Source organism: Orbicella faveolata, unplaced genomic scaffold, assembly GCF_042242905.1.
Source record: "Orbicella faveolata isolate gen_17 unplaced genomic scaffold, um_ofav_v1 contig_2, whole genome shotgun sequence".
Classification (NCBI taxonomy): Eukaryota; Metazoa; Cnidaria; class Anthozoa; order Scleractinia; family Merulinidae; genus Orbicella; species Orbicella faveolata.
The window spans coordinates 24,312,264-24,335,000 of record NW_028301547.1 but is presented as its reverse complement, the minus strand read 5'-3'; the positions used below and the strand labels follow the sequence as shown (position 1 = coordinate 24,335,000).

The window sequence follows — 22,737 nt, the reverse complement described above, 5'->3', positions numbered from 1 at the left end:
CACCATTGTAGTGTTTCATCATGACGCCAACCTCTTCATAAGTAAGGACGTGAGTATCAATTACGAAAGAGACAAATTCCTTTTGCGACATCAGTGGAAATCGTATCGCTTTTACGATCTCTTCTCCAAGAATTCGTCTCTTTTCGTCTCCATCACGACTTGTCCCTCGCCTTTCACTTTCTTTTGTGGCCCAGCGATCAACAGCTTTAAACAGTTCCACTTCCTTCACGTTCAACACTTCTCTTTTCACAACAGACTCGACTACAGATCGCTCAACTGTGACAAATTCATCTGACATCACAGCCTCTTCTGACTGCTTCTCGATCACCTCCCAGCATCGATCTTCCAAATCTTTGTCTTCAAACTTCTGAGCGCGCGGCAGAATGCAAAATACGTTGGATGCTTTCAAATTGTCGCGCAGATATGCGGTACATTTCTCAGCGAGTGGAGGCACCATATATTTCTTCGCCAAGTACAGTACTTGCATCACATTATTTCCGCTTAAATTCGCTTCGTCGGTGTACATGAAACGAAACAACTCCAACAGACTCTCGCAGTCACAGTCAGGCAGTTCAATAGAGTCTGTAGTCTCCGCCATTTGACCATAGAACATGGCATAGAACACAGGACTGCTGATTGCAAGCACAAACTTGTGAGCTGGGATCACCTTCTTACTTTCACTTTCGCCTGTCGACAATGGCACCACAAATTTCACATCGCTCAATAACTCGTTGTTGAAAATAAAAGTGGTTCTCTTCGCAATAGTTGATCGTTTCGTCTGCCAGTTCTCTTCAACAACAGCCATCGTGGTTTTTCTTGGTTTTTGCAGTTTTGTTCGATACAGCAATGTTTCGAGCTCTTCTCTTGTGAAAAGCAAAACAGGAATAAGGATCGGAGGAAGTCGGCTGCCGCTGGACAAGTGGCTCTTGGTACTGCAGGTTCTTGCTTGTCACAACAACGCGATCGCTGTTGTGTGACACGCAGCAACTTGAAGTTTCACGTCCTCCGTCGATAACGCTTGCTCAAAATCCTACATTTGAAAACAGAAAACCATATCCTTGGTTACACTCGTTTTCGTCAAGGTACATGCAAATCAACTTGTCTTATCCTAAGATGCCAAAAAGAAACATAAACGGATCGACAAAAGAACACATTATAAAACTTCGTCTAGAATACGTGCTACAATGCCATTCTTTGACACGGCCGAAGACAAACAAGTTCTGACTTCACACGGCAAAAGACTTCGTGCCAACCCTTAACCGTGCAGAAATCTTAAAAATTACAATGAAGGGCAGAACATCTCGGAAAAAATGTTTGTCCTAAGGAGAATACTCATGTGACATAACAGCAGGTGACCTAAACTTACTATGACAGCTTCTATATGGAGCTTTCAATAGAAGTTTTTACATGATGGTCAATACAAACTCCTATAGACACTTAATAGAGCCGCTCCGTTTCAAATTAGATTCGATAGAATAGTATGAACTGAATATGACAAAAATAGAATTTCATTAACTGGTTCTAGGCAGAGATTGTCCACTTATCCTGAGAGTCCTGGAATCAAAATAAACCAAGAGTGAAAAACCCTGTAGCAATTTTCTACCGTGAAATTCCACCAGTGAGAAGATCAGAATCTAAATTGGGAATATGGTATTAAAGAAATTTCGAAAAAGAAAGCATACGGAACTTGTTCCAGGCGGGATACTTCGCACTATTTCTAATTCATTAAACCAACCTCATTCCGATTGTTGTAATGTAGTTAGGGTATGCTGTTCAAGGAGGGACTCAGAAATTACAAAAGCTCCACTAATCTTGCTGTTGCAGAGGGGGCGGGGGTACTCTATAAATCTTTGGGTGGCGTTGTGCCGCTGCGGCGTCAATTTCACAACTGCTTAAGTTGTGTATATAACTGCCATGATCAATCATGTCTTCATAGTGGTTCACACGTGAAAGAAGAGAATTAATTTTAAAATTGCTCTCAAGGCACAGATACTCGTTTGGTTTATAAAGCTCATGACTTTCGTATTTTTCTTTAACTCGTAATCCTCTCATTTTTTTTTTTTTTTTCTTTTTTTTTTTTTTTTTTTTTGCAATAACCGACAATTTTCAAGTTGTCTGCTCTCGCACGTTGCGTCAACATTGGGTAAATTATAAATTCATGTGTCCATCCGCTTATTGACAATGAAAATTAGGCAATGAGCTTGCGAGAAGCCTGATTTTCTTTTTTTTCCCAGGCTTTTTTTCGCAGCTTTCTAAAGTTACGTAAGTAACTAAGATGATCTCCAGTGTCTTTAAATCACTATCCTGCAGTTCAAATACGTGATCATTGACTTGCGTCACCGCCGCTTAATTTACTCTGACTGGTGTTTCCAGTTCAGCTATTGGTTAGGACGAAATAACTGATCTGTCATGAGACGGGAGTGTGAGCATGTGACAGAGTGTGCTTAATTCAGTGTCGTAAGAAATGGCAGCTTCCAATGACTTTGTTCACTCTGGGACCAAGTTTTATTAATCCTCCAAGCCCTTCATTCCTGCCTTTTCTTATGGTGTGTCTGCTGAAAAAGGGCTTACAAAAGGGGGAGTCACGGGCACCCCACGACCTCCCCCCCCCCCCCCCCGAGGTGCGTCCCTGAGCATCTTTTCCTTATACAGAAAAAAGATAATACGAGTTCTTTTCGTGACTTTTATATGGAGATAGTAACGTCTACTTTTGGCGATGACTTAGATCGCTTTCGACAGGTCTGTCCCTCGCTTGTTTTTGCTTTTGTTCCAACATACTGTTAACAAACCACGACACTTTTCCGCGCTCTAAACTCTGTTGGACTACAGAAATGCTCATAAAATGTTCAATGCCTAAACTCAAATGGCACCATCAATGAAGCGAGTGGTTTTACGAGTGGTCTTTAATTGTTATTGATATGGTGTATAAGATGGTAGACCATAGAATGTTATAAGCTATTTTCCTACTTAAATCACACGCGCATGACAGAACGAGAGATCAACGTTTCTGTGTGAAGATAGACTACGAGTAGCCTGAGTCTGTCCCTCTTTCGCTTGGTCCGTCGTGCGTGACACGAAAGAAAAAACTGCTATACGCGGCCATTTTTTCCTCGCGCTTTATTTACGGTCTCGCTAACGGACTAAGCGAAAGTGGGAATACTCGTAGTCGAGCATGAAGAAGTTCTTCGTCGCAAATTTTGCCACGTTTATGCCAGAATTTGGCTACTCTTGTCATTAATAATTATAATACATAAAGTTACACCTTGCCTGCCATAGAAAAACATTTTCCTAGAATTTTTCCCTGGTAGATTTTTGTCTGCCCTTGTGAGGGGTGTTATTGAATCCCTGTGTATCACCTGGGTCTTACCCTTGTCGGTTACACAGGAAGGTCTTAGCGTAGGTCTATTCGAAATAACGTTTCCATCAGTACGATCGGTACCGTGTGGCTTCTCTCGAAAAAGAAAAGGTTGATGCTGAAATGGTAATGATTCTTGCGACTACAAGCTCCCTACGGGTCAAATAACACTGTGCTTCTCAGCCCGAGTTGATCTAATAAAGTCTCTTAAAGCTATTGTAACAAGACCATGGTGTCGAAGAAATTGACGAATTGTTATTTGTTGCTGTCATCACGGCATACATGCTGATTTTCAGATCTCCGTTCACAGTTCCTGAAGTCCGGGCTATGAACTCTTTCTTCTCCGCCCTATGTAGGGGTTGAATCCAGGCTCATCCTCTATATAGGGCGGGGAAGGGAGAGCTCAGGAACTGCACTACTGTCCTCCATGTTCTACAGTTTTCGCAGCACAAAATTTGAACTAGTGTGATTACCGTGTCAAGCTGACTTAAGCCTCGTTATTCTAGGAAGGAAAATTAGACTCGATAAAAGTTGAAATGCTTATAAATTGTTTGGAAACAGGAAAGGACATTTGGTCTGACTTGGAAAGAAGCTTACTACAGTCAGAAGGGTCATAATACGTTATTGTAGAAGAGTTACTTTACTATTCATGTGCGAAACTCGTGGGAAGATGTACTCGACCCACTACCTCCGACCTAGAGACATGAATTATAAACCGGCCAATACCTTTCCGAAGTAATTTAAGACTAGACTAGAAGGGTCAGTCATCAATGAGTTTATAAATAAAGGAAGTACTTTAGGAACGTTGTGTTTACGAGCATTTAGACAACATTCAAGTGACTGTTGGTAACGTTGGTTTTAATATTTATTATTTGACTCAACTATAACAGACAAAATTACTTTCACTTTCATTGCCCTGCCCCCTTCCTTTCCTGTCAAAAAAAAATCAATCTACTACACACACGTGTAAATTACCACTGTAAGCATGGTGCTTGCCGTTGGATTGTTTCTTCGGGCGGTAGGATCATAGCCCAATTGGGATAGCATTTGCGCAACGGTTGTAAATGTATTCCAAAGCCTTCACTCCCTTTTGTGCTTTCTGCACTTAACTTTGAACTGAAATATAATTATGAACCTCCTAATGTTTTTCTTTATACTACCGTAAACTTCCGAAAGTAACGACCCTTGTTACTTTCGGAATTAGTAGCCTTTGGGGCTCGTTACTTTCGAGGAGCAAAAAGCGTTATATAAAGTTGGTACGACTGGGCTTTTCCAGTTTAAATCTATATTGCTGCCACATGGCTGAGCTCTTCATGTCTAGACCGCGTTGTGAGTGGTGGGCAGGAATGCTAGTTATATTAGATACCATAAACTATTTCTACTTCATTTACGCACTGCTACGTTAGTCTGATTTAACAATATCTCGGCCGAGTTTTAAATTTAAATTTGAAGAAACGTTCTTATTTATACGTTGTTGGTGAAAATGGTGTTAATTTGAATCAAAGTTCCCTATATTACGTTCCTGTTATTTGAAGACGATTCTTTCTACGGGTTTTGTTTTAACTGGGCGAGACATTAACTCATGTGATGAAGCACGAATTGGTATTTTCACTACGCTTCGTGGCATAAGCAATACCTTCCCTTGTTGTGGAGTTCCTTAAATCAAGTTACCATGCCTAACTTGCACCTGACTATTGATTGGAAAAATAAATATACTATTTAACCTGGGTCTCACTATTTTCGGGGAGGGGGTGTTGGGGTGGGGTCGCTGTTTTCGGAGGGCTCGCTACTTTCGGGATTTATTATACATTGAACTCAGGCCCAGTTCAGACATCGTGCTTCTGCCGTGCCGAACTAAATTCAGGAATTAAGTTCGACAAAAGCACGGCAGAAGCACGGCGTCTGAATCAAACTTTTGAATTAAGTTCGACAAGCTCTGCCGTGCTACACGACTCTGGCACGGCAGCGATTCAAACGTCGTGCTTTTCCCTCGCTAAACAAAATTCATATATTATATTAATGTATTTTGGCGGGTTGCGTTCCCACGGGGAGTTAGGAGGAGAATTGTTACGCGGCATCAGTAAATTCTGAATTTGGTTCAACTCTGTCACGACGTCTGAATCAGAGTTGTTTTCCTGCCGTGCTGCGGTCGAACCTAATTGCAATTTAGTTCGGCACGGCATAGGCACGACGTCTGAACTGGGCCTCACTAACTCTTTTTTGATTGGCCGAAAGCGTACAGTGAATTTTCGAAATCAGTGCCTCTGACGTCATCTTGCTATAGATTATACAATTATCATGTCAAGGACACTCAAGGTCACGGGTAATCGATAATCATGTCATGTATGACCGCAGTTCTTTTATTTTCCTTAGTTTAATCATGTCAAATTCGCGCGCTTTGTGTTGCTTGCCGTCAGGGAAGAAGCAAAACCATGACTTCCAGTTTTTTTTAGTTCAATGTGTAATAAAACAATTATTAGATTCGGTTTTTGTGATATCTAGGATAATCAAGGTCTCGATAAGAGTTATCAGCCTCAGCCTTCGGCTTCGGCTGATAACCCCTACCTCGACCTTGATTATTCTGGATATCACAAAAACCTCATCCAATAATTGTTTATTATTACCTGCCACAATTTGTTGACGTTACCTTCGGGGGATCATTACTTTCGAAAGTTACGGTATATTACTTGCTGCAACAGTCGACAACAGCAACAATCCTTTTAGTTAATTTAAATACGATTTTGTTCAAAGCAACAGGTTTGCTTGTGGGGTCGTGTATCAAGCTAAAAGTTAAAGAAAAAACAAACATGTATAGTAATTAAAATCCATCACGTTCTTCCTTTGCGTTTGAATCGAGGTCGCATTGAAGTCTAATTGTTTAATAAGGCATAAACTTCCTGTTCAGTACATTCTCAGTACACTTTCAAACATATATCTTTAATAAGTGGCCGAATTGTAACTAAATCAGGATTTCAAGGGGCAAACCTGGGGGAAAGTAGGATCGAATGAAGTTCTTAAGGGCAAGGTGCAAGAAGTACTCTTGAACATCAACTCTGTATTGTAAAAATTATAAGACGGGCTTACTTTCTTAACCCTATAAAGGAAAGCTTTAGCCTATCCAAAGAGCAGGAAACTGGCCTCTTGAAAGACCAGTCGAGTTATTTACACCCCTTGAAGTACGGAAGGTAACTCGTATACCTTGAGACTTAACGGATGTTTGTCCTCCTTCTCCATACCATGACGAGGGGCCCTCAATAAACGACTCTAACTTGTATTCCTTATTTTTCTCCAAACAAACTGGACAATCAAACTGTACATCAAAGCCGTAATAAGTTTCGGTTTCGTCCTTAACAGAGGCGTAGACTCCAGATTGTTTTACAAGAGAAAAGCCACCCGTGATATCTTTCACTTCTGTGGCAACAGTGTACTCTCCACCTTCAGAACCAAAATGTTGAACTCCGTATAACTTGATGGGCTTGTCGACAGTGAAATTAATACAGTCAGGATTACCGGCGTACCTCCAAGGGCCACCCTCATTTGGCGGAAGAAACTTCTTAAATCTGCGGCACCGATCTTTAGCGAATCCAATCCTTGGAGCTTGTGAGAATGGTAAAGAAGATGCTAAAACACCATTGTAGTGTTTCATCATATCGCCAACCTCTTTAAAAGTAAGAACGTGAGAATCAAAGACAAAAGAGACAAATTCCTTTTCCGACATCAATGGGAATCGTATCGCTTTTACGATCTCTTCTCCAAGAATTCGTCTCTTTTCGTCTCCATCACGACTTGTCCCTTGCCTCTCACCTTCCTTTGCGGCCCAGAGGTCAACAGCTTTAAACAGTTCCACTTCCTTCACGTTCAAATTTTCCCTCTTCACAAGAGACTCGACCACAGATCGCTCAACTGTGACAAATTCATCTGACGTCACAGTTTCTTCTGTCTGCTTCTCGATCACCTCCCAGCATCGATCTTCCAAATCTTTATCTTTAAATTTCTGAGAGTGTGGCAGAATGCAAAATACGTTGGATGCTTTTAAATTGTCGCGCAGATATGAGGTACATTTCTCAGCGAGGGAAGGCACCATATATTTCTTCGCCAAGTACAGCACTTGCATCACATTATTTCCGCTCAAGTTCGCTTCGTCGGTGTACATGAAACGAAACAACTCCAACAGACTCTCGTAGTCACAGTCAGGCAGTTCAATAGAGTCTGTAGTCTCCGCCATTTGACCATAGAACGTGGCATAGAACACAGGACTGCTGATTGCAAGCACAAACTTGTGAGCTGGGATCACCTTCTTACTTTCACTTTCGCCAGTCGACACTGGAACAACAAATTTCACATCACTCAATAACTCGTTGTTGAAAATAAACGTGGTCCTCTCTACAATAGTTGATCGTTTCGTCTGCCAGGTCTCTTCAACAACAGCCATCGTTGTTTTTCTTGGTCTTTGCAGTTTTACTGCATACAGCAGTGTTTCGAGCTCTTCGCACGCCTAAAGCGAAACAGGAATAAGAATAAGAGGAAGTGCTACCACTGGACAATTGCGACTGCTTGCAGGTTACTGCTTGTCACACAACAACACGATCGTGTGTCACGCAGGAACTTGCAGTCTCACGTGATCTCACGTCCGTCGATAAAAAATCGCGCCCAAAGTCCTGCCTTGGAAAACAGCAAGCTATACCCTTGGTTGCACGCGTTTTCGTCAAGGTACATTCAAATCAACTTTTCTTAACCTAAGATGCCAAAAAGAAACCTAAACTGATTCACACCACAGCTGTGCAGTAAGGGACTGTGCAATAATTACCTGGAGTGGGGGGGGGTTTGGAAAATTAGAGGGGGGAAGGATAGGAGAAAATGACAACAAGAGAGAGGGGTTCGGATGTAAAATCTAATACATACAGGGAGGGGGCATTACTTTTTCATTTCTTTTTGCAAAATGGAAAAGTAGTGGAAGAGTTATTAGAGTTCATTGGAATAGAACTGACAAATTTGTCAACTCTAAGGTGTTCTGATCTATGAGCTGTTGTTTTCCTAACTGTCATGAAGTAGGAAAGGAATTCGTCTGTTATATATATTTTAAGACAGTGCTACTTTATTTGTGCTAGGATTTAATAAAACAGGAAACTTTAATTAAAAGTTGCAAAAGTAGCACTTTAATGCTATTCAATGAAAAAGAAAGACAACGGTAGCACACATGGCATCATAATTTAGCAGAATGAAAAACCCATCTGTTGAAAGTTTGATAGCAATACAAATTTAGAGCATGGTAAATAAAACACAGTATGATTAAATTGAGTTTCAAAAAAAAAGCTCAATCAGTCAGGAATTCCTGAATAATACTTTCAGTTTCTCCAACAAAGCCTCTGGAATTCAAAAGATCTCATATTAAAGTATGGTAAATACAAACAGTATGATTAAATTGAGCTTCACTATAACAGTCCAGAGTAAACTCAGACCCAAGCTCAGAGTCCAGTGATCCTGATGACTCTTCAAATGACTCTTTGACATACGTCGAAGAGCGGTGTCTGACTTTTGCAGACTGCAGACTGCAGACTACAGACTGCAGACTACAGATTACAGACTCCATACAGTGGCCCAAAGATAATGGATTACAAGATGTTGACTGAGGACCGCTGGCCGCAAATCTTGGAGACCACAGAGCTTATTCTGACACAAATCCTGTCGTATTGAAATTTTGACTCGTTGGCCATGTATTAGACGATATGGGTATGTGTTGATAGTGTAACTTTCAAGATTACTCGAAGATGACCAAGGAAGGCATACTGAGGTCCCGGCATATTGAATCGAACGTTGGAAAATCGAACTCAATCGAACTCAATCCATGGATTGAGTTCGATTGAGTTCGATTGAGTTCGATTGAGTTTCGGCAATTGAGTTCGATTTCCGAACCAATCGAACTTAATCGAACAAATCGAATCTAATCGAACTCAATCAATTAGATTGCGTTTGATTAAGTTCGGCAACCGAACTCAATCTAAAGATTGAAGTCACGTTCAGTTGGATCGGTGAATAAATTCGCTTGAATAAGGCTTATGTTATGTGGTCTGCACGCGTCAATACTGTACCCCAGCTCTGGTAAACCTACACTACAAAGCAAGCCCATCGAAAACAGGTTTCTCTCATCCTTTTTTATACTGATTATTCAATAACAAAAACGAACTTCCATTATTGTTGCGTATTTAGGTAACTTGCAGTAGCAAAACGACAACTTGAAGTGTTACTTTCATAAAAAAAAATACAAGCAAATTACTAATAGCGACACAGGCAACGGTATTCAACAGCTGGATAATTATGAAAAATAGCTTTCTATCAATATATATTATTCTTTCAAAATCATCGAGGACAATAAAAAGTGATTTGGAGAGAAAAGGTTTAGAATCGTCAGTGTGTTGGAAATCTAGGAACATCTTACTGTCATGATAGAAAGGATAAATAATAAATGCAACAATAAAATTATTTTTTTTTTCTCAGGTCAAAGTCAAAGTAGACAAGTGAATGATCCTGTATATTGATTTCTAGAGCGTCGATGATTATCTATATTATCAAAAGTATACTGGCCGGGGTATGAGGATGACGAGGCACTGTTCTTGTGGATAAAAGTAGAGCTCATTGAACCTTCTGGCCCCTCACATTGGTTCCTCTATGTATTTGCACTCACGGAATCTGTAGGAAATCAAGAGTTTAAAAATCGAACGTTCGATTGAGTTCGACTGTACAATTTTTTTGTGTGTGAGTTCGATTCTGTTCGAGTATAGGCGTACGGGCTCCTTCGGACCTGGGGGGAGGGGGGTGGGGGGCGGTGACCTTATTAACCGAAAAAATTACACAGTGCCCGAAAGCATGTGTTGTGCAAATGCACTCAAATCGCAGTAAAAACAAGAATGTTCACAATTCTCACGTCTAATGAATCTATTATCATTCCAAAATTACAATGGAGTCCCGATTTTTCGAACCTCTGAGGGAAACGAAAATTGGTTCGAAAAATCGGATAGTTCGAGAAATCGGGGTAAAATTACAGTGTTCGACTGAGGAGAGGGAAACGACTTTTGTTTCAAGTTATCAGGAGGTTTGAAAAAATGAGGGCTCGAGAAATCGGGATTGCACTGTAGTTATTTTGAAATCTCGGTTACTCTATGACCTCGATCGACAGCCTAGTAAAATCAGAAAGTTATAAAAGAAACAGTAAATTCTTCCTCGTCCGAGAAGAAAATTTAAAACGGCTCTTTGTGGAGCCATTTAAGACGGGTCTTTTCAGGGCAACCACAAAAACAAAAGTCTAGGTCTTAGCTTGCTTTGATTCTGTCATTGTTTTGTTGATGGAAGTAATATCCATCTCGTAGATTTCCACGATACACATTTAAACGATATATGGCTTTTTCAAAACAGATTTCCTGGAGCATTAGATCATTTGACCTTAACTCCGTCTTGACAAGGCAAACGTCAGAGAAAGTAGCCTACAAGCCTGGCTTTGACTACCTTTTAGACTGTTTTCTCCCAAGTACTTTTGCCCGAATCATCAGCGTTTTGCCCGAATAATGCCGTGTATTTTTAGATCTTAAGAAGGCCTTCGATACTGTGGACCGTACTATTCTTCTTTCGAAATTACAAGCTTATGGTATCCAAGGTTCCACAAACCAATGGTTCTCCTCTTATTTAAAGAACCGAACCCAAACGTGTTTAGTAAACGGGAATAAATCTTCTAAAATGTTCCTTCGCTGTGGTGTTCCACAGGGAACGATTCTTGGGCCCCTTCCTTTTCCTATTATATATAAATGATCTGCCTAATTGTGTCCAGCATTCCCAACCAAGGATGTACGCCGATGATACTAGTATTACTTTTGCTGGTAGTGATGTTGATGAAATGAATAACTGTATTAATCTTGATTTGGAGAGAATTCGTGTGTGGCTTGCAGCCAACAACCTAACTTTAAGTATGACAAAGACAGAATTCCTACTGATTGGTTCTAAGCAAAGGTTATTGAATTCTACAGCGAATCCCACTGCCACAATTAATCAGTTCCCGATAAAGCAAGTCTCGACTGTAAAATCCTTAGGCGTACACATTGATGAACATCTTACTTGGGAGTGTCATATCAACGAGCTTGCTAAAAAGATTGCTTCCGGTATAAGCGCCATTAAACGCATTAGGTATACGGTTCCATATAAGACTGTACTCTCCATCTACAAATCATTGGTCCAACCTCATCTAGATTACTGCAGCTCGGTGTGGGGATCCTGTTCTGAGAGTCTTTCTCAAAAATTACAAGAATTACGATCGTAGTACCAATGAATTGTTGCGAATAGTAAACTGGGTTAAATTGGACCGTCAACGCCTTGTTGATAAATCAATAATGATGTATAAGATTGTAAATAGTATGGTTCCGGACTATCTTAGTTCGCACTTTGTCTTCCGTTCCGATACCTTAACCTATAACTTAAAGGATAGTGACTGTTCGCTTGCCATTCCACGGCCCCGCACTAATCATTGTAAAAGAAGTCTGTCCTACAGTGGAGCTGTACTGTGGAATAGTTTACCCTAGGATAGGCGTCAGTCACCCTCTGGTGGATGAATTTAAATCTAAGGTGAAGAATTATGATTTTGAGGGTAATCTTATGTAAGTTTTTTTGCTTTTATACACGGCTACCTTGTAAAGCAGGTGTTTTATCATTTCTCTTGTTGTAGTAGTTATTAGTGATTTATTAGTGAGGGTCCCCAATGGGTTTGGCAGGATGCGGGATTTGGCTTCTTTTCGCCGTGATATTTGGGATTTGAGCAGAAAACAGGGGCGGGAAGCGGGAATTACAAATACGAGCGGGAGCGGGATTTCGTGTTTTTATGGGGTTAGGATGTGAGATTCGCAAGGGGAACGGAACGGGATACGGGATTTCAATTCTTTCGTGACCTGATAAACTGAGCAGCGCGAAAACCGCAAGCTGGCAGAAACCCGGGCGGAAACGAACCTTTTGTGCGTATAGCTGTGTCAGGTTTCAAGTAATGAATAGCAACGGCTCTGTACCCTGTCAGGTCAGGTTCTGTCAAACGTATCCATTATCGCTTGACTATGTTAACATCATAAAACTGTAGCGACATTTTCGACGCTTGCGTCTGTAATCCTGAGCCCCCGATCCTCTCTAGTTTTTTAGCCAGTTTCGACCTTTCCTAGAGCGCTTGGCTTGGTTTGGCCAGGATGGCCACACCGGATGGCGGTGATAGTGATTTACCGAACGACATTATAAATTGCATAGCCATATGTTACGAAAAAGATGTGCAAGCGGGAGTACCTTCATTCGGAAAGAAAAGTACTGAGCCCAGATTTCAAGTAAAGTGAAGACGCTGAAAGCTTTGAAAGAAACTGTCAAGTGTACAATATTCGAAAATTGACAATCCGTTGTTGCTCTCTCGTAGTTTGTGATTCGTTCAATCATTCAAGACATAAAGGTTCATTTTTTCAATAACAACATTTTTACAACAGCAACATTGCCACGCCATATCACCTTGAAGGCGTGCTCATTCCCTACTTATCCATGATTCATTGCGATCATAGTGCGTGACGGGATATCACGACACATGTAATGAAATCCGTGATAGTCAAGTGTGTTTACGGGCCATCTCTTGAATATGGGAATGACCAATCTTTTTCTTTCACTGATACGTGGACAAAAGAAAGCAAAAGATGTACATTAAACTGTTTAAAAGAAACGTTATTATCATTTGTGCTTACTTATCTGTCCGGGGGGGCAATCCCTTATATGGGCTATGTGGGTATGTGCGGCCCCACAGGGTAGGGTTTTTCAGCAGTTTTGGTCATAAATAGGGTATCGATTTTGGCCATTTTGGTTATAAATAGGGTATCGTTTTAGCACTCTAGTCTTGAATTGGGTGTGTTTCTTAGAAGAAGCTACCTTTTCATCTTTATGGATAAAACCGTCAACAAAAGTCTTCATAACTTATGTTTGGGGCAACTGTGTCAGCCGCAACGGTCAAAAATAGAGGCCTTCCAAGGGGTTTGAGCGACAAGCGACATTGCGTCAAAATGTGCCGACAATTTGTTACCAAAGTACCGACAGCCGACAGAATTTGACATGAAAGGGGCGACAATTTGTGAAAACGACAGTCCATTTTTCATTTCGACAAAGCGACAACTGCACTTTTTTTCTTCGACGGCGACATGACTGTCATGACTTGACAAGGCCAGCGTGACTCTTGGAGCTCTATTGTTTGCGTTTATGGTAGATCAGTTGTACAAATATTAACAAAAACAAACCATCATTCAACACTCTTTACAAAGAGTTAAGAATTAAGAGTTGTATGTTAGCTAGTCAGTCTCTTATTACATCCCGTAAAACAAAGAACTCAAAGAGAAAGGAACAAAGGTCGTCAACGTCACCCGTTGCGCTTGTTACGATCCCGAGTCACGCGCCAGAGATTGTCGTCATTATCGAGTTCGCCAGGTCTTTTTATTGACCTTTATTAGGGTATTCAGGTTATTTTAGGTGATCTAAGGTCGGGTGAGAGTCGGCCAATTGTTTGCCATGGGCAAACATAAGAAAGACAAGAAAAAGACCAACAAGAAGAGTAGAAAGAAGGAAAGGGTGGAAAAGAGTTACAGAAAGAAAGACAGGAAAGGTGAGTTGGCGCTTTTCATAGTTAATCGGTTTTCACGGCCTTAAATATTTAGCTTTGTTGACCATTGTTTGGCAGTCCTTTTTTATAATATGGATGATCGTATCGGATAGATAAAGCATTAAGTCATTAAGTTTATAAGGCGATCAGCGAACATGAGCGAGCTAGAATCTTGCACTGCACTCTGTGTACACGTGGACAGATGATATTGATTTTGGAGCGTCTTTTTGCTTCTCGATATTCTTTATTTATTTCTCAGCACTCTGATCTCTCAGCCTTAACTTGGTGCAGTGTTTGGCAGTTTATTTTTCCAATCATAGACCATTATACTATTGACGATTCATCATAAAATTATGAAACATCTACGGCGAACAGCGAGTTCGGATCAGCTCGCAGCCTGCGGTCTGTGTGAGTGTACACCGACTGTGCACTGGAGATAAAGTTTATTTTTCGCCTTTTGACGAATACGTTTACACAGAATGCTATATTAATGATTACCATTGCTGTCATTGATAATAAATTATGGAGACAAAATTGAAATACTTGCAAGCCCCCATACTTATCCAGTCTATCCTGGACGTTCAGACTCATTCATGTTCATTTAGATGGTCATGAGCAGTGTACAAGCGTGCAAACAGCTTGTGGTAAAGACGGGAATGACATGTTCCACCATAATGGTCCGTAATGCTCACAGCAAGATGACAAGGTCATGGTGACCGGGATAGCAAAATCAAATGAAGATAAAAAAAATAATCGACCTTTTTTAAACGTTAGGCATCAAAATGGTTAATGTTATGACTTCTAGCCATGAAATCAAAATCTCTTGTGTCTCTTGCTTTCTGTTATGGTTTTTCTTTTTTTTGCTACTTAGTTCTAAACGCCTACACTCAATTCTGTTAAGGCACAAATTTCGGAGCTATCATTAAATGTTACTAACACTAACAATATTAAATTGTGAAAATTTCGTCCTTATTTCATATTTCAGCATCTTAGAATTTAAGACCAATATTCGCTTTTGCCTGAAAAGTGACGTACGCTCTTCTTATCATAATTTCGGCATATCAGACTACAATAAAACCGTCAAACAGCCGGTAACCTCTAAAATCATGTGAAAGGGCAAACAATTTGTCCTAGCTGTCTACCCTCTTTTTCTCGTGTATTCGTGTTTTGTTGTCCACCAGAAAAGCCCCTTTTAGTGTCTAGTTCGGAGAGTAAAAATGCCGAAAGGCGGATCATGGATAAGAGAAAACGCGCTCACTCCCCGTCTGAATATTCTGACTCTTACTCTAAGCCTAAGCGACCTAAGCCTGCCAAGACCCCCAAGAAGGTGCAAAAGCCAGTTTCAGGTTTTCTTAGTGTTAGTGCTGTCCAGAAGTTCACAATTACCAGAAGTTTACACCTGACCTTATCTAGCACTGGGGCGCATGCGTGTGTGTTTTATTTTATAATCATCCCGCTAAAAATATATTTATTCATAAATGTGTCGGTCGCGGGGTACAGTTGAAGTCGTCATAGCATTTAGCCCCAAGCCCCATTAACATAGATGTAGACTTCTGGAATATTGAACTTTTGTTGATGGTTATTATCAAAAATAGAGTTTTACAAAAATGTTAAACATTTTATTTAAAATTGGAGGTTATAGCGCCGAAATAACCCTGAATCGTCACATGTATACTCGCCAAAATTAGTACGTTAAGATTACGAGCGGCCTTATTTTAGAGAAACGTCAGAGACAAATTTTTGTAGCGACAACGACATATGAATTTGTACAGGAAAACGACAGCGACAATTTCCTCCGCTGGTTAAGCGACAAAGGTACACAGAAGGATGCGACAAGGCGACAAGACTACCCCCCTTGGAAGGCCTCAAAATAGGCTATCGAATTTTTGGACAGGTCATAAATAGGGTAGCAAAAAACGCAGATTTTGGTCATAAATATAGCAAGGGTTTTGGGAAGTGAGCCACACACCCCAACCAACTTTCCTGGAAGTACCTCTCGGGGCTTATCTACTACCCATTGAATCCTTTTGTGATCTTTTGTGCCATGTCTATTTTAAAAAAGTTTTGTCAACTTAATTATTAATTTAAGAAATTAATAATTAACGCAGAAACGTCTTTGAAAAGTGGGCGGGATTGGGATTTCCAGGCAAAAAAGGGTGGGATGGCGGGATTGACAGGAAAAATTGGGCGGGAAAGCGGGATCTGAGAACCCTATTGTGGACCCTCGTTAGTTAGGTAGTTAGATTAATTTAATTTAATATTATTAAGTCCTGAAGGAAATAACGTGTCTAAATAAAGATTTTACCTTACCTTTACCTAAAAAAATTCAAACATTTCTGTGACTGGGGGGGCTGCAGCCCCCGGCCCGTACGTCTATGTGTTAGAGTACCGAACACAATCGAACTTAATCCACGGATTAAGTTCGATGAAGTTCGATGAGTTCGATTAAAAAACAGTTCGATTGGGTTCGATTCACTATGCCGGGTGAGGTACGATTATGAGCCGTTTAGCTTCAGTAGTATCTTTTTCACACGACAAAAAAGGAAATGAACGTAATAATGGAAGACGCGCGTTCACTTCGATATGGATGCCTGGGCATCCATATCGAAGTGAACCCGCGTCTTTCATTATTACGTTCATTTCCTTTTTTGTCGTGTGAAAAAGATGCTACTGTAAGCTAAACGGCTCATAATCGTACCTCAGTATGCCTTCCTTGGTCATCTTCGAGTAAACTTGAGAGTTACACTGTCAACATATACCCATGTCGTCTTTTACGCGGCCAAAGAGTCGTAATTTCCCGTTCTCTTCAACAATAGCCATCGTTGCTTGTCTTGATCTTTGCAGTTTAATTCGTTATAGCAATGTTTCGAGCTCTTCTCTTGTCGAAAACGAAACAGGAATAAGAATAGGCGGAAGTACTACCACTAGACAAGCAGCCCTTGATGTTCCTGCTTACCAATATCTCACGCAACTTCTTTAATTACTAAGAGTCTTGGAATCAAAATAAACCAAAACCCTGTAGCAAGCCGGTTTCTACCATGAGTGCCATGAAATCTCTAGGTGTACATATTGATCAGAATCAAGAGTGCGAATATCATATTAAATTTAAGAGATTTCCAAAAAGATTGACTCTGGCATAAGTGACAAACACATATAAGCTGATATCAGGAATTTTGTTCCGCATGAGATACTTTATACTCTTAACATTTTTAATTCATTAATTCAATCTTGTCTCGATTATTGTAGTGTATTATGAGCATGCTGTTCAATGAGAGACTCACAGAAATCACAAAAGCTCCACTGATCTTGCTACACGTATCATAACCTTGGCTCAAGTTATGATAGTGATACTGATGAACGTTTTTGTGATTTAATTGGCGCAAACTTAATCATCAACGGGCCGTTAGTCAAGCGATTATGTTGTTCAACACCTTATCCACCAGACTGCGCGAGATGGTTTTAAAATGAAATTAAAAGATAACACATTCCAAAACGAACTCGTAGAGTAATTTTCAGATATTTACACGACCTCCTTGTGAAGTTGGTTTCACATTAATTAACTACTATAGTTAGTTTGTTAGCTTATATACTTAATGTGTTTTATCTCTTGTAATAATTTTATAGTTCATCTCCATAAAATACCGTGTTAAAATAAAATTGTATTACTTTTTAACACTATTGACGCTATTAAACCAATTCAAGTTAACCGGAGAGCAGTGATTGGCACATTACTCAAAACCGAACTCATTTGACTCGTAAATCAGGGGACCTTGTTCAGTCAGAGCTCAGAAAAATCACACACTGATACAAATGAACATTTTCTACTCTACTTTATTTACTTTGCAAACCTACTTGACAAGCCACGACGACGTGACAAAACCTACGTTACAATAGATATGTTAACAGCTACATTAAGCTGAGTGAAAAGCTGAGTCCATTGAATATAGCAATGTTTATTTCAAGTGAAGCGAACAAGAAACTTCAATGAAAATCAAATGATTTAACAACTTCACTATTGGGAAGATCATTAGACCGGTTTTGATTGTAATAACACACCAAGAAATCTTTCAAGAAATGAAAAAACCTAAATCACTTCTCTTCAATACTCGGGGGCACCCAGCGGATCGTTTCGGTAAGTTATCTTATTGAAAGTTATCTGTTCGGAAAAGCTTTCTTCCTTGTCACCTTGAACTTTCGTGAGATGAGAAATTTAATGGTTTAGGATTGATAAAAATGTCCTTTTGGGTACCGAAAAAATGTCAGCTATGATCTTCGGAAAGGATCAGAGCTAAGGTTTTCGGGAAATGGCCAAAACAAGCCCTAATATATTCGAGAAGACCCAAGTTCCCCTAGACTGACCGAACAGATAAAAATTGCATAGCGCAGCTAAAATTAACCTACAGAGCTTTAAAAGAACTCCAGATAGTCTAAAACGGTGTTTTAAAGCATTTGTCACAAAAACGTCCTTTGGTGCACCTGAATACTGAAACTAAACTAAAGCGAAAATAAACGCGGGAAACTGGCCTCTCGTTTCAGATGTTGAATTAGAGCTAGCACCTGATGAAGTAAAAGTGAATCGTACACCCTCGCATTGAACAGATGTTCGCCCGAAGTCTCCATACCACGAGTTAGGGCCCTTGATAAGCGAGACTAACTTATACTTCTTATTTTCCTGCAAGCATAATGGACGATCAAACTGCACATCAAAACCATAATATTGATTATGCTCTAACTTGTCCTTCTCTGAAGCATAGGATCCCGATTGTTTCACAAAAGACGAATCATCTGCACTATCCTTAATTTCTGTGACAACAGTGTACTCGCCAAATTCAGAACCAAAATGCTGAACTCCAATTAAAGTAACAGGCTTGGAGACAGAGAACTGAACACTGTCACGATTGGAACCACGGTGACGCCACATATCATTACCTGGAGGGAAAATTTTGTCAAATCTTTGGCATCGATATCCAACGTAGCAAATCCTTTTAACCTGTATGAATGGTAAAGATGATGTTAAAACACCACCATAATGTTTCATCATGTCCTCTGTCTCTTTGGAAGATAAAATGTGAGAATCGATTACAACAGAGGCAAACTCCTTCAGCGACATCAATGGAAACCTTATCTCTTTCACGATCTCTTCTCCCAGAATTCTTCTCTTGCCATCGCCTTCAGGAGTTAATCCTTGCCTCTCACTTTCTTTCGTGGCCCAGCGATCAACAGCTTTAAACAGTTCCACTTCCTTCACATGCAACTTTTCTCTCTTCACAACAGACTCGACTACAGATCGCTCAACTGTGACAAATTCATCTGACGTCACAGCTTCTTTTGTCTGCTTCTCGATCACTTCCCAGCATCGATCTTCCAAATCTTTATATTCAAATTTCTGAGCGTGCGGCAGAATGCAAAACACGTTGGTTGCTTTCAAATTGTCCCGCAGATATTCGGTACATTTCTCAGCGAGAGAAGGCACCATATATTTGTTCGCCAAGTACAGCACTTGCATCACATTACTTCCGCTCAAATTCGCTCCGTCGGTGTACATAAAACGAAACAACTCCAACAGACTCTCGTAGTCACAGTCAGGCAGTTCAATAGAGTCTGTAGTCTCCGCCATTTGACCATAGAACATGGCATAGAACACAGGACTGCTGATTGCAAGCACAAACTTGTGAGCTGGAATCACCTTCTTACTCTCACTTTCGCCAGTCGACACTGGAACAACAAATTTCACATCACTCAAGAGCTGGCTGTTGAAAATAAACGTGGTTCTCTCCAGCATAGTTGATCGTTTTGTCTGCCAGTTCTCTTCAACAACAGCCATCGTTGCTGGTCTTGATGTTTGCAGTTTTATTCGATACAGCAATGTTTCGAGCTCTTCTCTTGTCAAAAGCGAAACAGGAATAAGAATAAGAGGAAGTGCTACCGCTGGACAACTGACCGTTGGTATTTGCGACTACAGGTTCCTGCTTGTCACCCAACAACATATCTGTTTTACGCTGTTGTTGTGTCACGCGGTAACTTGCAGCCATAACAAATTTGTATGAAATAATCTCGCCCATTGGAAAATTCGATGCCGTCATCTTGGGTCTTGGATTGTAATTGGATGCCTACTCCCTCGCATTCCTCGGCAAATTTTTCCTTGCCCCAACCCTTCACAGCTACCAAATCCAAAATGGCGACCCACGAAAATGTGCACTCGCGCGCCAATAATACGCCTGCACTGCAGGTTAACTTTTTTCTGCCATCGACGCCAACCGGAGTAATCTCTTGTCAGTACTCATAGAATCCTTTGACTAATCATAGGCTGCAAGGGGGGCTGTAGCACCCTAAACGAAACTTTATGAGGCGGAGAGGCCTCAGCCCCACTCCCCCCATGTTTCGGTGCCGAAAATAACGCCAGCGGAGCATAAAGTTGGTTTGACAAAATATTCCGTTTCGTGATCTGCCCGAAGTACGTCAGATTAAATATATAAGAATCATTTGCGGAGCTCTCAACAAAACTCCTGTCACCAAAACGCTACTAAGAGAGGTCCACAAAATGTTAAGGTTGTATTTGGCATTACCTGTGGCATTGGCCACTTCCGAGCGCACATTTTCTGCCCCAGGAAGACTAAAAACCTATCTTAGAAGCACCATGAAACAGGATCGTCTAAACAACTGCCTTCTCCTGTATTGTCATAATTCTTTTACTTATCGAAAAGAAGTTTGTTTGTGCAAACGGACGAGGCAGAAGACATTTTGGAAAATACGAGTAGAGGTATGCGCTTGGCTTAACGATGAGGTCGATGAGCACCGCCATGTTTCAAAACGCCACGCCGTCTCTGCTCATTCATAAATCAGGGGACCTTGTTCAATCAGGGTTCCGGATAAGCCAGCATTCAAGTGGACACAGTTTTTCACTCTACATACCCTGCTTGACAAGCAGCTACAGTACTGTACGGGTCCGCAAATGATCCCAACACCGCAGATGATTCCAAAATTGGACCCCAAATGATCCCGAACCGGAAATGATCCCCATATTGGACCGCAAATGATCCCGATCAAAAATATGGAATGGCATGGATTTATAATAATGGCTTAAATAATGGATTAAATAATGGCCTACAACTACCGTCCATTTCATACTTTCGTCTGTATTTTTGTTACTAGCCACGGTGCTATGAATGGCACCACGGAATTACCCAAATACTAATAATAATAATAATAATAATAATAATAATATAATAATAATAATAATTGTCGCGGCTAATCGCCGTCGCAAAGTACAGCAACGACACAGCTCAACAAGGTCGAACCGAAAGCATGCATTGGCGCCTGTGGCAGCCGCTATACGGTCCATGTGTGACCTTGGAGCACAGCTTACAGCCAGCTGGAATCAGCTGTATGTTGGTTTTTGCTGAGGGAGGAAAACCGGAGAACCCGGAGAAAAACCCTCGAAGCAGAGAAGAGAACCAACAACAAACTCAACCCACTTATGGCGTCGGGTCCGGGAATCAAACCCGGGCCACATTGGTGGGAGACGAGTGCTCTCACCACTGCGCCATCCCTGCTCCCCCATAAGACCCCTGCTCCCCCATGGACTTGGATTGCAGGCAGGAAATTTGATTTCTTTGCAATTTTAAAATTATCTCCAGATTCGTGTTGACAACACAACATATGCTACATATGCTTCCTTAGCTAAACATTGGTATTTCATATTTATAGTAAGATCCAATTTTATGAGTCCATTAACGTCACCCGGCTGGCAACAACAGAAACAACAGCAACAAGAGCTCAATGATTGTTGTCAGAAAGCTTTTTTCTCCAGGTATATATGGAATTTAATAGCGGAGCTCCGGCGGCCCGAAGGGCCGCCAAGTGGAGCCCCATACTCATGTGGGAAAGAAAAAGAAACCCATGAATGAATTTTCTCATGGTTTTCATGGCTAACGGTATTGCTCTTGGGCGCGTACGCACGACGACGACGACGGCGGCGGCGGCGGCAGAGTTGCCCAACATGGCGGCCATACTCCAGCTAATTGGTTGACAGAGACATGCACCCTCGGTTTGCAGCGTAACTCTTTGATATTGGACATCCATGTTATGGTCAATTGACATGTGTCAAAACAAGGTATCCGCTGACCAGTATCATGTGACCATATCGCGGGCTCAAGTTTAGAGCTCATCGAGTTCACGTGGTTTTTGAAGTTAACTGCTGACCAAGTGCTGGTTTTTGATTAGATCGCGGGCTCATGTCACCTTAACTTGCTGGCCGGGTTGTTCGAAAGTCGGTTAACGCTAACTCAGGATTATAAAAGTTAACCAAAGTGTAAATTTTCTTGTATACAAATGTTTTCCTCTGCTTTTTGTGTATTATGAGGACCTTGAGATAATTGAAACTCAAAACAGAAGGCCAAACAACAGAAATGGAAAACTCCATCGTAAAGTTTCAAAACTCAAATTAAAATTCTCGCCTATCTTGGGTTAGCTTAATTGGGCTTTGAACAACCCGGCCCAGGAGCTCCGCTTTTAGGCTTGGCTAAATCTATATATTAGTGTTTTTCTAAGTCAATAGCCTTCGAAAACCAAAAAACCAAGTGTGGAATATTTCTTTTGAAATGATGAAACATTTTTTTTGTGTGTGTGAATTTTTTTATATGTTTTCACCATCCTCTGATATAAATCCGTGCCATTCCATATTTTTGGTCGGGACTGATTTGCGGTCCAATATGCGGATCATTTGCGGACCCGT

At 40.8% G+C, this 22,737-nt stretch overlaps 2 protein-coding genes and 1 pseudogene across 2 annotated transcripts; all 3 read right to left on the bottom strand.

The window, feature by feature from the left end:
- LOC110060290 (BTB/POZ domain-containing protein 6 pseudogene) overlaps window positions 1-920 on the bottom strand; it is a 2,081-nt pseudogene extending 1,161 nt beyond the window's left edge.
- Window positions 921-4,196: 3,276 nt separating this feature from the next.
- On the bottom strand, window positions 4,197-7,896 carry LOC149112566 (BTB/POZ domain-containing protein 6-like). Its single transcript, XM_089290482.1, has one exon. It carries the CDS (start codon window positions 7,785-7,787, stop codon window positions 6,465-6,467), a length of 1,323 nt encoding a protein of 440 aa, XP_089146608.1. The 5' UTR covers window positions 7,788-7,896; the 3' UTR covers window positions 4,197-6,464.
- A 9,918-nt stretch (window positions 7,897-17,814) lies between these two features.
- LOC149112565 (BTB/POZ domain-containing protein 6-like) lies at window positions 17,815-19,905 on the bottom strand. The gene has a single exon (XM_089290436.1). The coding sequence runs from the start codon at window positions 19,825-19,827 to the stop codon at window positions 18,493-18,495; it is 1,335 nt and encodes a 444-aa protein (XP_089146562.1). The 5' UTR covers window positions 19,828-19,905; the 3' UTR covers window positions 17,815-18,492.
- Between the last annotated feature and the right edge of the window lie 2,832 nt (window positions 19,906-22,737).